This window comes from Agelaius tricolor, unplaced genomic scaffold, assembly GCF_023055355.1.
Source record: "Agelaius tricolor isolate 1412-34295 unplaced genomic scaffold, bAgeTri1.0.p SCAF_9, whole genome shotgun sequence".
Classification (NCBI taxonomy): Eukaryota; Metazoa; Chordata; class Aves; order Passeriformes; family Icteridae; genus Agelaius; species Agelaius tricolor.
The window spans coordinates 19,649,909-19,666,218 of NW_027269269.1; the positions used below are offsets into that span (position 1 = coordinate 19,649,909).

Genomic DNA, 16,310 nt, shown 5'->3' on the forward strand with positions numbered 1-16,310 from the left:
CTTTTACCTACCCGACAGATACCAAATCCCAAATCCAGGTCTCTGGGAAAAGCGTCCGTGGTTTTGGCTTCTCCTTGTCATCAGAGTGAGGTCTAGAATCAGCATGGGTAGCTTGGCTGCCTGGTAGGGAGCAAGTGATACCTCAGAAAACAGCACATATAACTACAGGTGAAACTAGCTCTTCATTCACAGGCAATCTAACGCAAACCACAAATGTTTTGTGACACAGAATGTGAGTGGACAGGGCTGGTGTTTCAATGAGAATCTGACACAGTGGGGGTATATTTGGGGAACAAAGCTTTAGGGAGACAGAGCTGGATAGAGTTTAGCCCAAGGCTCAGTCTGACAGATCCAAATTTGGTCTGGATGCAGCAGGAGACAGCACACTGAAATGGAGTCACACTCCTTTAAATAATCTGTGAAAGTGCTGGTAGAAAGCACACTACATTCTGTATGAAAAACAGGGAACACAGGGACACCAAGAAAGCATGGAGATTTGAGCTTCTACCTGTGATTTGTAAATCAACTCCATTGAAATGGACACAAGCTTTGTTGCTGTTATATACAAACAAGAAACACAGCAGGATGGGGCTCAGTTGTCTCAGCTGCAGGCTGGCCAGAACTGGCAGAGGGAAGACCCTTCACTAAAGAAGTTGGACATGTCTGTTCCTTACCAAGAATAGAGTTTTTTCTTAGAAATATCTTTTTATGAAACTCTGGAAGCACACAGGAAACAGGTTTCTTGATTCTAGTGTTGGTAAATATTTTCATGCGCAGTTTCTGGGAAAATAGTACAGACAGTAAATAATTGATAAATAAAAGGGAACAAGGAATGTTGAAATTATCTCATAATCATGGGTATCAAATGGTGGCTGGTGGCCAGTGGTGAAACATTTTTAAATGCTGCTTCTTCATATGCATAACCTTGTGGCTCAGACTCTGACCAGTGCATGAGGAATGGAAACCAGTTTCTGAGGAATACTGGGAGCAACTATTTCTTCTCATACAAGCAGATTTCAACTAGATGTGCACTTCATATGCCCAACCCTAGCAATGACACACAGTTTAAGGAATAATCATCTAGGAGACAGCACAATAACATGCCTTTTGAAGGGAATCAGGTTCTGTATTTTTGTGGTAGAGTTCGGTCAAATTAAGAAACCCATGCAATTCAGACATTTTGGGTTGTTTTCAGTGTGTTGTTACCCTCTTCTCCTATTTTGAGGTGCTTCAACTCATATATTTTGCATATATTTCATTAAAGAGCATTCTGCCAGAAGCAGCACTCAGCACTTCTTGCATTTCAGTTAGCAGACATGTTAACACTTTTCTGGCTATCATGCTTGTTAGCATATCAGTTTATTTTGTTGTTTGTCTTGACAGTTAGCTATAAAGCCAAACTGTGAAAGACTTCCTTTTATTTAAACTGCTTGAGGATAAGTAAGGAGATGCTCAACGAAACACAGAGTAAAGCAGTTTGTAAATACAATAATAGCCAAGTAGTGATCGGTCAGAATATGGTGAGGTGCTCAGGTGTTACTGCTGCATTCTTGCCACCCACCCTTTGTAGTTATGGGAGCCTGAAGTAAATTTGTTCATTCTTACATTATCTTCTTCTTATCAGGTGGTTTGTACTGTGCTTACTCAGCTTTCCCCGTAGTCCCCAAATGAGTGTGGCTACAGTGGACAACATGGAACAGATGACTTCTTGTAGGCATTCAGGACAGCATATTGGAACACGCTAGGGGAAAGTTGGGAAAGTTTAGAGGAGGTGTAGGCACTCACCTTAAACAGGTTATAGACATCAGCCTCACTTTGGTACCATGGTGCACCCATCCTAGCCTTTTTGTGGGGTCTGGGCTGCTGGGGCAGGCAAGGGTATGCCTCAAAGTCTTCCAGGCGGTAAGGCAAGCCTCGTCCTCCAAACATGAAGTTGTTATTGAAGATTTTGTAATACAACTGCAATGGAAAAACACAGGTTTTCAAACAGAGCTGGCCAACAACCACGTGTATGGGTCAAACTTTTGGGTTGTAGCCTTCTATTCCATATTGAAGAGCTTTGCAGTTGAGGAAGTTTGGCACTGACCCAGCTTACACTAAAGCACATAATATAAAGGACATATATAGGATAATATATACTAAAGGACATAATTCCAAGCAGTGGATGTAGACAAGCAGCTTTTAGGCTGCAAGACAGTTCAAGCCTTTCAACACCAGGGTGCAAAATTAGGATAAAAATGCTTCAGTTTAAATACAAGGTATTTGCACATCTGATCTACATATTTAAAGATTATTACTTTAAATACCTGTCAGCAGATGATGCAAGTGCTCTGCACTAGGACAGCATCCCTATGAAATGGACCACCAGATCACACTGTGGGCCCTATCAACTGGTGTAGTGCATCCCCCTGGATTTGGTGAGGCTTCTTTGTAACACAATGTACTGCTATAATTTAACTTACTACTTTGCATGAGGCATGTACCTGTTTTATCTCTGGTACACATTGTGGATTTATGCTAGGATTTTCAGGTTTTTCAGTATTTTTACTCCAAGTTTTATATTAATTCCTGTGAAACACGCAGCTGCTTTAAGGTAGGTGCCTCCAACCCTTCTCCAACCCTCAGAATCCACCTGGGTGCTGACAAAATACTGACCACTTTTCACCAGCCACTGTGTGCTCTGGGTGCTCTCATCTAGCTACTGTTTTCTAAAGAACTGCTCCAAAACACTGATCTGTTGCATGGTTTTAACTCAGCAGTGATTGCGGCAGAGAGATAGGAGGACCCTGCCAGGGCAAAATTCCATTTTAAAGGCTTAACCTCACAGTTTGGTGGAAGATGGTAGAGCAGAGATGTGGATGTGAGGGAGGCTGCTAAGCACTCTCCCTCCAAGCAGATAGCACCAGCATCTCCTTGAAGTGGCCCTCTCTGCCTCCCCCTGCAGTGCCATGTAGCATCCAGCACCCTTCAGGCAGAGGCTCACAGCACAGAGCTGAGGATGAGAGACACGATCACCCCATAACTGCTCAGGAGAGGCCGATGAAGGGGCATGGCAGGGCAGCCACCTAACACTGCAGCTGTCCTGGGATGTCCTGTGGGCTTCCTGCCACCCATGCGTGGAGGCAGAAGGCAGGCAGATGTTAGGAAGTTGGACAGGACAGGCTGCACTCACGCTGTGTGCTGTTGGGATTTTGTTGCTCTTCAGGAGGACGCTCTTGTCGACAGCTCGCACAGAGCACAAGGACCCTGGAGCAGCCATGAGGTTCAGTCTGACTTGTGAGCCTGGGACCTCCTCCTTGTGTGAGAATTCCAGTGCCACCTGCAAAAGAAGACAAGGTCTGGGGGCTTAGCCTTGGAGAGTGGGACCCTCTGACTCTTATATGTCTGGATTGCAGAGGGAAAGACTTTGAATAAGGTAGGGAAGGGGGATGAAGTGCTGAATCAAGCCATCCTGGAAATCCATTGGGAAGGTTAAAGGGGCTGCAGTGCACACAGCCCTAGCCAGAATTCCTCTACCACCACACATCCACCACCCTCTGATCCAGAACTACCACAGGGAGCTAAGCAGACAGGTTTCTCTTCTGTGTTAGGGAGCATATGAGGGACAGTGTGTTCCCAAGTCACTAACAGGGAATGGGGGGAAAAAAAGAGTTCAAGGGAACCTGGTTTACTCCTTGAGCAAATCTTGCCAGTTGGTGTTGTGGAGAGCAGAACTAGGAATTCAGGGAAAAGGAGGCTACCTGTCTTGTTTCCCACCCAAAATACTTGGGCATCTGGTTTTGCATATATCCAGCTTACACCATTTGGATGAGGATAAAACAAGACCAGGACCTACAGCAGATCAGAGCACATCAGCAATGCTATCACACTCCTTGTGTGATTTCTGCTCACCTGATGGCTAAAGCACATTTCTACATCAAACTGCTCCATATCAGCCACCACCTCTCCGTCTGAGAAGATCGCATACACCAGAAGCTTGATGTCGGGCAGGAAGTCATTGCCAACAGGCAGAGTCAATGAGAAGGAGCCCTGCAGATCTGCACTAGGCAGCAGCAAGGAAGAGAGGGACAACATCCAAACAAATCAACTCACTGGAGTGGGACACACATTAAGAATCAAAAGAGGGACTTAATAATTTCTACCTTGCAGATAAGAACACTCCACAAAGACAATGTCACAAATTAGCAATAAACCAAGCATACCAGCCATTTCTTTGACTCATGTTTTCTCCAAATGTACAAGTTAGCAGCAAAGTCATAAGATTGGATATTATATCAATTAGACAAGACAGAAGGAGCAGTTGCCTAGAAAGACTCTGAATTGAGAGGAGATTGTGTTGGTCTTAGGAGAAGGATCACCACTAAGAACTCAGTTCAATATTTCCCACCTGTGGATAAGAATAACACCTGCAGACAGAGTCACTGGAGAGTGGTCAGTTTTCTGGAGTGTGATACGAGACACTTCTCATGTTTTTACTCACTCTCATGCTGGGTAATTGGCACCTTCTTCTTTCTGCTGAAAAGGATCTTGCCTTTTGCTATCACCTGAAGAAAAAGAGAAGTGCCACTCAAGGGTCTGAATTACAAGAGCATGAGGAGAGTGTGAAAAGAACACAAGAGAGAAGAGAGAATGGCATCTGACAAATGTTGCCCCTGAAGTTCCTCTGGCAGAACATGATTTCCATTTCCATCTCTGCAGCAGAGATGCTGATGGTATAACTGGGTAGGATTTGAGAGGTGTTGGTTAGGCCATGAGAAGGTGGGGCTGCTTGCAAAGCCAGGTACTTCTGAAGCTATGGGCTATGAAGCTCTGCTCTTAAGACCCTGTGAACTCTGATGTTTGCATTACTAGTATCCAGTACTTTTTGATCCTGTGAGTGAGTCCAGTCCAGTAACCAAGACAGAGATAACCTCTCAGCTAGGCTTTAGTCACACCCTTGTTTTGACTCACTTTCTTGAAAGTGGACTTCATGAAAACTCTATTGCATACCTCTGGTGTGCATCAAGGCCCTGTGCAAGGGCCTCTCAAGCTTTTCCCTGCAAAGACACAGGCGGGGGAATGTCAGCTGCCCCAGAGATTGCCTCTTAGTTCTCAGACAGATTGCCCCAGACACATATAGACATCTGGGGCTCACCTTCTGGGCAGAGTTCAGGCTGGCCAGCCAATGCCATCCATGTGGACATAAGAGAAAGTAGGGCAAATGGCAGGCATCTATCACCCAAGCTTAAGTCAAGACATGGATTACAAAGCAATGCAGCTGGGGGCTAGGAGCAAGTCCAGGAACTGGAAAGCAGGCACAGGTTTGGGCAGAACAGAAGTCACAAGCTGACTGTCTAGGAGTAGCTTTATCTTTCCTTTGAGTATCTCTTTGCTGTGAGAAAAGGGTAAAATGCCAGTAAGCATAACCTTGCCCTGAGAATCAGCTGTCTTCTGTGCTCACCAAGTAGTAGAAATCAATGTGGTCTTCTTCAGAGCTGAGTTTAGTCTGGGAAAGGATATAATCCACCTGCACTTCCTGCTGTTGATCACAGAACATCATGCCATCCTTGGCCTTGATCTCCAGGAAGCTGTTGCTCTCAGAGTAGAAAGGTTTCAGCCAATGGAAGTCCTCTCCTTCAACTCCACCAGAAAATGAACTGTCGTCACCTGGAGGGCGGTGGGTACCCTTCCGAGCACACAAACACAAGGTGGCAATACAATTGGTATCAAGTGATGCAAGGGAACTTGTACACCTGCTGAAACTCTGTTATCACCTGAGCTGATGGCAGACTGCACATCTCTGTGCCTAAAATAATTTGTTGAAACATCATTTTAAAGTCTCTTACAAGATTTCTTCTTACAAAGTTTTAGCAAAAAATCTAAGCCTAGTAGATTTGACCACAATCTCATTTTTCCTCTTATCTTTTCATGGAACAAACCCCACACCAGACAAAAGATTTTCAGTGGCTGGTACTCACCCTCAGAGAAACCATCGTGCTGTTCCAACTGGTGGTATCCAGTGTGAAGTGAGCTTCCCCCATCTCATCTGTGAGGAGTGACAGCTGTGTCTCCTCATCATTGACATCAACTATTAGATGGACTGTTTCATTACTGAGGGGAGACTCTTCACTGCGGAAGATCATCTGTAGGGAAAGGGGGGAAGTTAACACCCTGTTGTGCCAGACTCTGAGGGACTGTCAGTGCTTAATATTAATTGCTTCTATCACTTGGTTCCCTCAGCCCTTCTAGCTTTCAGATCAGTTGGAAGGATCCAAATAAAAGTCCAATAAATACATGAAACCAACAATTTGAAGCTGTTCAGGACTGGAACAAAATAGTAATACAGGCAAATGAGACACCTCTGTTGGGGGAAAAGGTGAACTCTTCAGACCCTGAGGTGTTTCTTGGACAATGCTGGAGGATCTTTGATGATCAAAAAGAGATTTGTCCCCAACAACTTAACACTTGCTGTTCCTTGCCCTCCGTGCTGAGGTCAGTACTGGCCCAAGTGAAAGTGTTTCTAGCCCCAGGACAGCAGTCCTGGCATCACCCAGGTGACCCGAGCCAGAAATGAGTGCCAGTGAACTGATGTGCAAGGCTTTAGAGATTTCTGCCAAGGTACCATGAGTTTTCATCCAAAGGGAATGTTATGTGCCTGCTGACGCACCCCCATCCCATATGCACAGATTAGTTTCAGGAGATGCTCCTGGAGAAGCCTCCAGAAACTGCAGCTGGCCCCAGAATTCCAGTCCAGGAAATATACTATGTTAGGATGGGGAGAAAAAAATTTCTTCTACACAAGGCTTCACTCCTAGTTTCTGGGTGCCAGCAGAGCAGCATTGACTTTCCTGGAGACTGTTCCTTTCTTCCCACAAGAGGTTTTATCTGTGATGCATTCTGAGCAGAGAAGGGATCCATGAATGTTACCTTCCCTGTGTATGGTATCCCTTGTTTGTAGAATGGATGGAGGTTGATAAACTCTACAGCTTTCTTTATCCATGCAACAGAAATTTGAGCCGTTTCCTCAGAATGGGCTCCTGGGTGGGGAAATGAAAAATCTGTTGAATCTCAAGCAGTGCTCTTAGGGAAGCAGAAGTAAAAAACGTTCAACAAAAGTTCAACACTACCTACAACATCTACAAGCTCTAAATTTAGGAGAGAAAATACATTCTTCTAGGATATTATTCCATCAAGCTTTCTGGGCTTCCTGCTTCATGATATGATGCCTAATAGGCTATAAGTATCTATTTACATATAGATTTATGTATCTATTTTACCTATAGTTTTATTTGTTTGTGTTTTTTGAAGATAAAGGGAAACTAGATGACTGTTTAAACAGTCTAGGACTTTATAACTGGCTGAGGAACACCCTGGTGTCCATGCAATCACTATGAAGTTACACACATATGAAGGGAGGTGAACGGTGGAAGGATTAGGAAATCTGGTAAAAACAGATGGAAGAGGTACTAGAATAGAGACTATTGCCATAACAGAAGACATGGGAACCTTCAAGTTACTTTTTCAAAAGAAATTCCACTGCCACATAAAGACCAAAGCCAAAAATGTTGCCTGTGAAGAAGAGAATGCTCCACTTATTATCCAGTACCTGTTCCATTTTCCACCACTTTTCCTTTTGCAATTATGTAGCTGTCGGCTTCATTTATTTCCAGAGCTTCTGTCTTTATTGTGAAAGTAGCGCAGCCATCGTTATTTGTCTGCACAGAGAGGAGAACAGAGAGAATGAGTGTGGTGTGGAGGAAGACAAACTGTTCCATAGATGCCAGGCAATCCTAAAGAAGTATTTCCAGATATTTTTGGAACAGAGGAAAGCTCCCAAATCCTAACTGCAGAAACCCATCATGGATACCTTAGGCAGAAAAGAAATCAATATGCTTGGATTAAACAATCACAAAAAAGTGGCAAAAAAAAAAGTACTTAAGGCAAATCACATAAGGGTTAATTATGTCACAGAGAATCTCAGGAGACTGGATTCAGCCCAAATCCTGTAGCTGAGAGAGCATGAATTTCATGATGGGAGCTAAAGGTCTCCCTGAAATGCAATGACCCTGATGAATAAAGCCTGACAGTGTGGCTTTCCAGACATGACCATTCCTGTGACATGGCCATATGAAACACAGGCATCCTGCCAGGTACAGATGGCAAGAGCTTTGCCAATCCTTGAGGCAGAGCCTGGGTATAGCCAGTGTTTCTAGCCATGCCTGAGAAGTGCTCCTCAGAACCTTTCAGGGCCTCTTACATGCCATGTGGAGCTGGCATTCAGCTGATGTTTTGCACAGCTAAGACTGCACAGCATTCCAGCTGGAGTGCATTTTAAAAGATGCAGAGATCCAGCTAGATTTTTCTATTCTGGCTCACTGCTGGCTGGTCTGACATTTAAAAATATTTTCCTGTGACTTTCAGGCCAAAATCCGTGCATCTGAAACCTGTGGGAAAAAAACAAATGCGAAGCATAACCACAAAAAATAATGGACACAGATGAGAAGAAAATGTAACCAGCAATGGACATAATTTCAGACCAGACACTAGCAAGTTTTAGATGACTCATTGTGCAGAGGTAGAGCAAGAAACAGGGCATGGATCCACAGTCCATGTGGTGCTCTGATAGCTTGATTATTGGTGGGCATGGTCACAGGGCTGAATAGGCCAGTGATCTGAATAGCCCCACGAGATGGGGTGATCTGATTGCATACAATGTGATACAGACCCTTGGAAAAGGTCCCAGGCACCACTGCTTCCCATGGCTTACACTTTCTCCCAAAGCATGGAGTCAGGAATGCACAGCTAGAGCAGTAATTCAAGCCCAGGGTTATGGGAAGAGGAATCAGTGGTCTGATCATGTCCAGCAACTGGGAAGACACCAGACTGAACAGGTTGGTGCCCATCTGAGGTGCATTGCAGCAGGTTAAGGGGGCAGAAACACATTTCCAGACACTTTTTGATCTCCTATTTGTTCACCTACCCAGCTGTTTTGCTTCTGAATCGCTGAACTTGTAGAATTGCCTTTCATGTCCTGGGAGCGTGTCATAACAGTGATTTCTACTTTCCCTTGAACAGGCTTCCCATAAGTATACCTATGTCAAAAGAGAGAAACATTCACCAAAAGACAGTCTGCTGAAATATTGGTATAGGACACCTCCCATCCTCATCAGGGGAAGTGGAGCCCAGAGAGCTTTGCTTTGTACCATGTTTGCTCAGGAACTTTAGCTCATCCTTTAAAATAATTTTGCATCCCTCTCCACCCACTACACCCAGCATCTTTAGTGTCCTTCAGCCTCACAGTAAGTGACCAGGTGTGACAAGGAGCCCATTCCAGAGTGTGATCTGTCTCCCCAAGACACAGGGTAATGCAAAAAGATCGTACTGACAAGTGGAAGACCACTTCTTTTTCTTGAGCAATCTGGAGGTGAAAGTGGAGTCAAAGGGCAGAGATCACAATGGTGTCATGTACTCACTTGCCACAGACAACCAGCTGAAATTCCTCATCTGATGTAGTGATATGTGGAGGGTGCTCAATTTCCACCTCAAATTTTTTCAGCACTGTATGGAAGAGAGTAGGATAAGGATGGAGGAAAAAACCAATGGATGGTATGGATGACTGTGGACACTGAGAGAAGCTGTAGCTGCAGTTCAGATGAGGGAAAGACAGTGACATCTCCAGTTCTTCAGCACCATGCTGCAGTCGAGTTACTCCCTCCAGCCACACCACCCTGTACTTGCTGCTGCAATTGTACATGGGACTGCTTTCTACTCCAGCTCAGGCAAGGCACATGGCACAAGGTTTTGTCTTTACCAATGCCAATTAATGGGACCAAGGCATGATTCCACTTCCCATTACAGGAGCTGACTGGAGTGGACGACACACCTAGCTCAGCAAAACGTGCTCATTGCAGGGCCCAGATGCAGGTAGAATGAGATGTCAGCCCACGGCCTCTCCTTTGTACCCTGTGTAGCTGCAGAACCTCCAGCCCCATGTGAGATGTGCACACAGACCCATCCATGCTTGTGTCCATTCTGTTGTTCTCCCAAGGCAAAAGGTGGGATGGACACTCTGCTCTCTCCTCCAGGTACCCACACTGCTTTTCCCGCCCCTCTGATGTTGGAGTCTCACCATATTCCTCAACACTGAATTTTTTATAAGCCATGTTCTGCTGCACTGAGATGGTATAATACCCAAGGGATGCTTCAGACGCCAGGGGGAATGATAGATCCACAATGCCATGATTTGACTTTACATTCAGCCACTCAGCAATATGGTTGTATTCAGGATCCTGTTTGGGAAAGGACACGCAGAGCCACAAGTCACATTGGGCACATGTACCTGGCAGGTCCAGCCATACTCAGGCACAAGAAGGCACTACAAGGGCTTAAACTTGACCCAGTAGAGAGGACTCTAGATTGCCAGGAGAGATATCTTTGCTTCCCTCCAGTATTATTTTAGTAAACTTGGGAATTACAGAGGCTGCCAAGAACAGTAAAGCTACTGGGAAGTGGCAACATCATAACACTATGGGAAGGAGAAGCAGCTGTGCTGACCCCCTAGAAGCTGACCACACAGAAAAACCTTCAGCTGAACCTGAACTATAACCATAACTTCATGAAGTTACATTTGTGGCACAACTCTGGGAGTGAAGGATCACAGTAGAAGAGACAGATATATCCCTTTGGTCACTTCTTTGTCACTTACCAACAGCCATATCTGGGAATACTGTAAAAACAAGAGAAATACAATCTCAGTTTTGTAAAACAGCATCCATGTGAACCAGTATAAAGAACTCTGCCTGACATGAGTCCCTGAACAGAAATTCCTGCCCCATCCAGACCCCACAGTACATCTCCTCCTTCCTCTGTGCCAGCTTACACCTGTCTTTCTTCAAGGGACCAGTGAATGAGTGGTTTCCTTCTAAGATAATTTATTCTTATGACTTAACAGGTATGAAAGGAAATATCTTGTTCATGAGCCTCTCAACATGTCTCATGCTGAAGCTCCTACTTCTAGAAAAGCACAAAGTGATACTCACCTCATTTTTAATGACCTTAAGGTTCTCATCAAGGTTCACAATTCTAAATTTCACTGTAGAAATAAAGAAAAACATAGTAAAGTATTCTGGCTGCAACATGTCCTTGCACAAACTTGCTTCTCCTTTTCTATGCTCCAGTATTCATGTCTCTCTGTTTACCTCAGAGATGCTCAGGTCTTTTCCCAACCAGCCCTCCCCAGAACCTCCCACCCCAGAGGGCTTTGTCTGGGAGGCTTATACACAGCTGTGTGCTGCAGAACCCCACTGCCTTTACCTAGAGAGATCACAAATTGGGGTAAACAGTGGGCTTGTCTATAGTGGAGTCTGTCTGCAGTCCATTCATATTGTGAAGACTGTGGGGACTCTGTAATTCTATAGTTTGGAACTGACACTCTAGGTTTTACTCAAGTATGAACAACAGTCTTCAAGGCTGTCCAGTGTCCTGGAGAGCCCTGGCTTTCCCTTTAGGTCTCACTAGAGATATGGCACCAAAACAACACCCAGGAACAGCAGGTTGGGAATTTGGTGTAGCACACCTTGGAGGGGAGCATCCTGGCTCAAACTGTTCCTAGAAACACTGGATAATAGAGATCTGCTTCCTTCCATCTCCAACAACCTTAGCTTGCTGCACTTGGTGAAATCTTCCCTCCAGGTGTGGCTGCTATCTTGACCCTTCCCTCCCCATTTCAATATGCTGCCTTCTTGCCTTACCTGTTTCTCCAGGTTTGTAGAAGTCCTTGTCTGTCTCTATCAGAATTATATTCCTCTGGGGCTTGACCAGAACTTTTTTGTTACCGTCAAGGAGCACATTGTCTCCACTGTGGATCAGGACATGCAGAGAAGCCACCTCCTCTGACTGTCAGGTTAAAAAAAAAATAAAAAATTACCTCAGACTACAAAGAGCTTGAAAGCAAACCAGAGGCACTTGTCTTTCCAAAATCTCCAATGTCCCCCTCTTCCTTTCATCTACTCTGAGTAAAGTCTCTCCTTTCCCCAGTCGTAATCTTCTTTTTTTGTCCAGCTTCTTCATTCCCTTTTCTTTGCCCTTCTGCTTGCCATGTTTGCCTCTTTGCACATTTATTTTTCCTCTTTACTATCTTTCCCCCCCTGTATCTCCAACATTAACATTGCTCAGGCACAGGAGAGGCTGAAGCCCTCTAATTTGTAAGAGGAGAGGCAGACAAGAGACATGTCCTACCTCTGTCTCGGAATCATCTGTTCCCGCAGGAATTAACATGAAGTCTGGCACCTAGGTTGATTGACACAAGGAAATGGAAGAAAATTCATCAGAAAATTCATCATTCATCAACTTTGCATCTTATCATATGTATAAGACATCATCTCACTGTTAAAAAATCCCCAAACTTCAGAGTCCAAATTCTTCCGTATGACTCTGTAACCCACTTGTGAGGGAGAAGCAGTCACTGCCTTGTTAATGAACTTAATAGTGAACTGACCAACATGTCCATCTCCCACTTAACATAAATGAGAGAGTTTTATGGAACTAAGTAAACCATAGGAAAGTCAGATCCTAAGCAATGAGAGATGGGATACTGATGAAACACAGGACATCTCAGCATCAGAGAGACCAAGCTCAGCAGGAGGAAGATTTTTTTTTTTGGTGGTTTTTATTTTTTGCTAACAGCAGACTTCCTTGGCTTTCCAGAACCAGGACTTGCTCTCTCCTAAGGGTTGGCACCAAACTCTTAATTAATCATTGTCATGTTGATGTAAAGCCCAAAAGTGACTACAGCCCCTCCTTGAATTCTGCTGAGTCTGCAGGGCAATCAGGGCATAGGCACAGTGACTTTGTGCTGTGCCGAGGAAAACAGGGGCAGTTTGTAGAGCCTCAGCACCACACACATCTCCATGGCTCTCCAGAAACGTAGCTGAAGGTTCTGTAGTCAGTGTGTGTAGACAAGCTAACTGGAGCAGTTAGCAATGACAGGAACTCAAGCCACTCCAGAAATATCCAGAAATATCCTTGGTGAAATTCAATTCATCGTTGGTTCAGTGCCATCACAGCTACATTAAAGCAAGCTCAATATCTATGCAGGCTGCAACTACATCTGGCAATGTAGGTGCAGCTTTAGAGCACAATGGTCCTCTTGGAGCTGAAGGGGTAGGCTCCTGAGGAAACAAGGATGAAAAGAAAGTATTGGCAATGCATTGACTTTTGCTGTGATATACAAGCACTTTTAGGGGCAAAACACTGATTAAACTGAAAATAAATATTTAGCACCACACTTTAAGTAGGATGAAATGTGCTGATACAGATCAAAAGAAATCTGTTCTTTTCTATAAAAATCTTTTTATACATAGAAAAGATGCCCTACTATCTTATACTCCAGGACACTGTTGCATTTTGCCTAGCACTGGTAGGGAAATATACTTAGCCTGCTTGGAAGCTATGGCAAGGGAAAGGACAGCATACCCAGAGAAGTGCCGTGCTCTTGTGTGGACGTGAAAGCATCCCCTGTCAAATCAGTAGCCACAGCTACACTCACCTGGAAGGCGATGCTCTGAGAAGTGCCTGGCTTCTCCACATCCTGCTCCACCAGGGTGTGATTCTGGGTTTCTGTCTGCAAGGTGACAGCCAGGTGGACAGCCTCAGTTAGGGAGCTGAAGTGAATGTAGAGCTTCTCCTCCTGGGACTGCCGAAGGATAGCAGGGAACACCACCATATAGTGACTAGAAGAGAGCAGTACACGTTCAAAAACAGGTCAGAGGCTGAGGTGGACAGGCCAGCATCCATCTCTGCTGCTTTCATGAAGAGGTGGACCAAGGGTGAGAAATGTCTGGAGGACTGCATTGAAGGAAGTTTAGCTCTTTTAAGCTCCTTTTCAAATGAGAAAGGAGGAATATGCCCAGTATAGAGAACTCCCAGTTTCTCTGTGTCACCACCCTGCCACCAGCCAGGACACAGCTGCCCAGTCCACGATGCTCCAGTTGTGAGTACACAGAGCAAGGCTGTGTGAGGAAACCAAAGAAGCCAAACATTCAGTGGCTGAGGCATTAGGCTTCCATCCTCACACCAGATTTCACTCCACCAGCACAGCACAAACAGAGGCAGAACTCCTGTGGCCTCTGTAGCTTTGTGGTGTGTGCAGTGCAGCTCCTGCACAAGCCAACACTGCAGTGCTCAATGCCCGGGACTCTGCAGGAGCTGCTTCTGCTCAGCCCCCTGGGAGCCAGGCTCCCACCATCCAGCTCTGGGGTGCCAAAGAGTGCAGCCCCTCAGCACCACCCCTCAATGACAGGCCCTTCCCCCAAGCCCCCCAACATCCAAAGGAGAGAGTCTCACGGTTCCAGGCTTGCTGCAGCTGCAACTGGGAGTAGGGTCAGGGCTAAGAGGAGCAGTGGTGCTCCCATTGCTTGGGCTGGGACAGAAAGCTGACAAGATCCACACGGGAGGAGAGAACTGCATGTACTGAGGGGTTGGAGCAATCCTAAATACCCCCTCAGATGCTCCTAGGTTCAAAGAGTAGGGGAGTTAATATATGGAGATAATATCTTTTCTAGGCTAATGACATGAGCTAATATTTACTTGCTCCCACCAGCAGCAGAGTGAAGGTCACATAACACAGTTCTCCACCCACATTTACATTCAGGAGGTATTCCAGGCCGTGGGTGCCAGGACACTGGGAAGGAATATGTGGAAATACATGTCTCTAACTCAAGCTGAAGGGGACTTGGGAGAGTCTCATCTCATCTGTGGTTGGTCTGGATCTCGGCTGTAGTATCTGATGAGAGCCAAATCTGTACATCAGCTACTGACCTCAGCTTGTAAAAAGCATCCTCAGTTTGTAAAAAGCAACATTAGTCATCTTCCCCTCATCCAGTTGTTACTCTGAGCTGGGAGTAAAAACCTTTCAAATCACCTCCATCCCATGCATCCCTACCTCTGTCCACCCATCCATCCCAGCCATGTCTGATCCTCCTGGGTACTCTAGAATCATTTCCAGGGCAGTTCCTGCTAACTATGCCAACTCTTCTTATAGTTCCACTGTTAGGCCTTTCTAAATAAATACTATATGTGTGGACACTTTAAGTCCACACATATATTATTTATATATATAATGTTTTATCAAATCACTATTTTACATGTGCCCAAGCTGGATGCCCAATCTTCCGACAGATTCCCCCCGCAATAAGGTGATTCTACACTGACACCACCACCCCCCTCCCCCAGACTCTTCCTGAGCACTGCACCCTTGTGTGTTGCAAACAACTAAATAACTATTTAGTGCAATACAACACTTGTGTTTCCCTCTCCTGAGTGGCAACAGTGAAGAGCACAGGGCTTGGATGAATTTGCCCTCTAGTTACAACCTCAATTGAAGGTGGACATCTTCATTCAGTCCTGGCCCCTGCTGTGTTTTAGCAGAGCACAGCCAAAGGCACACAAGCACAGAGAGAATTTGCCATCCTCCCATGCCTTGCTCCCAGCTGAAGCAATCCCTGGATTTACTTTGGCACAGTCTGCATCCGTGTGCCCAGCACCCACGCTCTTAGACCACAGTCTGACGTAACAGGGGCACACCAGCCTTTAACCTAGCACCAACACTCGGGTTAAAGCACTGTATGTCGCTGACCTGGGAGCATATGTCAGTCTCCAAAATTAAAATGGGGTTTGAGTTCAAGTCCAGACTAGTGAGACAAAAGCAGAAAGACAACCAAAAGATAATAAAATGCTAAAGTTCTCCCCTTCCTCCTGGGAGGAATGGGGACACTGGCAGAGCTGCATGTGAAGCCCTGGGCTGGTCCAGCAGGAGTGAAATTTCAGTAAGAAGCAAATAATACCTAAGAAGTTCTACAGAAGAAGAACCATGGAGAAAAATCCACGGACATCACAAAGAATTAATTTGTATCCAAATGTTTCTGATGACATCCCAGTAAAAAATTGGAGAAATTTTTTTTTTTAAATTGGGCCCCTGTACCAAATACAGTAACTAAGTACCTCTGCTGCCAGCAGCTGTGCTGCCAGAGGCAGGCAAGCCCTCTCCCGGGGAAACACCAACAAGCCTTACAGAGTCTGGAAGCAGCTGCCTCTGGTTTGTAGGCAGTAAACACTGTCGCCACCCCTTTCTCCCGCCCACATTCCAGCCACGAGCAGCCCGATCTCCACCTTGGTTTTGAAGCCAAGGGAGGAACAGGCGTCTGGTTAGGGCAGGAGTTGCGTGCTCCTTCGGCTCTGGATGAGGGGGAGAAGGAAGACAGCAGGAGCAGGGGAGAAGGGGGTATTGAGGAGTGGCTAAGCTTTCCTTGGAGGAATTCGACCTGCAGTCAGCT

General features: G+C 45.4%; 1 protein-coding gene across 1 annotated transcript in view; it reads right to left on the reverse strand.

Moving 5' to 3' along the window:
- LOC139592761 (alpha-2-macroglobulin-like protein 1) overlaps window positions 1-14,390 on the reverse strand; it is a 28,241-nt gene extending 13,851 nt beyond the window's left edge. Inside the window, exons 1-19 of the mRNA XM_071432981.1 lie at window positions 14,323-14,390; window positions 13,526-13,709; window positions 12,217-12,267; window positions 11,730-11,874; window positions 11,019-11,071; window positions 10,685-10,705; window positions 10,109-10,268; window positions 9,453-9,537; window positions 8,960-9,071; window positions 7,586-7,694; window positions 6,907-7,016; window positions 5,958-6,122; window positions 5,441-5,665; window positions 4,481-4,544; window positions 3,892-4,037; window positions 3,173-3,319; window positions 1,786-1,959; window positions 675-780; window positions 12-120 (exon numbers count right to left, since the gene is read on the reverse strand). Coding sequence (XP_071289082.1) covers window positions 12-120; window positions 675-780; window positions 1,786-1,959; window positions 3,173-3,319; window positions 3,892-4,037; window positions 4,481-4,544; window positions 5,441-5,665; window positions 5,958-6,122; window positions 6,907-7,016; window positions 7,586-7,694; window positions 8,960-9,071; window positions 9,453-9,537; window positions 10,109-10,268; window positions 10,685-10,705; window positions 11,019-11,071; window positions 11,730-11,874; window positions 12,217-12,267; window positions 13,526-13,709; window positions 14,323-14,390 — 2,234 coding nt within the window. The remainder of the gene's footprint in view (window positions 1-11; window positions 121-674; window positions 781-1,785; window positions 1,960-3,172; window positions 3,320-3,891; window positions 4,038-4,480; window positions 4,545-5,440; window positions 5,666-5,957; window positions 6,123-6,906; window positions 7,017-7,585; window positions 7,695-8,959; window positions 9,072-9,452; window positions 9,538-10,108; window positions 10,269-10,684; window positions 10,706-11,018; window positions 11,072-11,729; window positions 11,875-12,216; window positions 12,268-13,525; window positions 13,710-14,322) is intronic.
- Window positions 14,391-16,310: the final 1,920 nt, after the last annotated feature.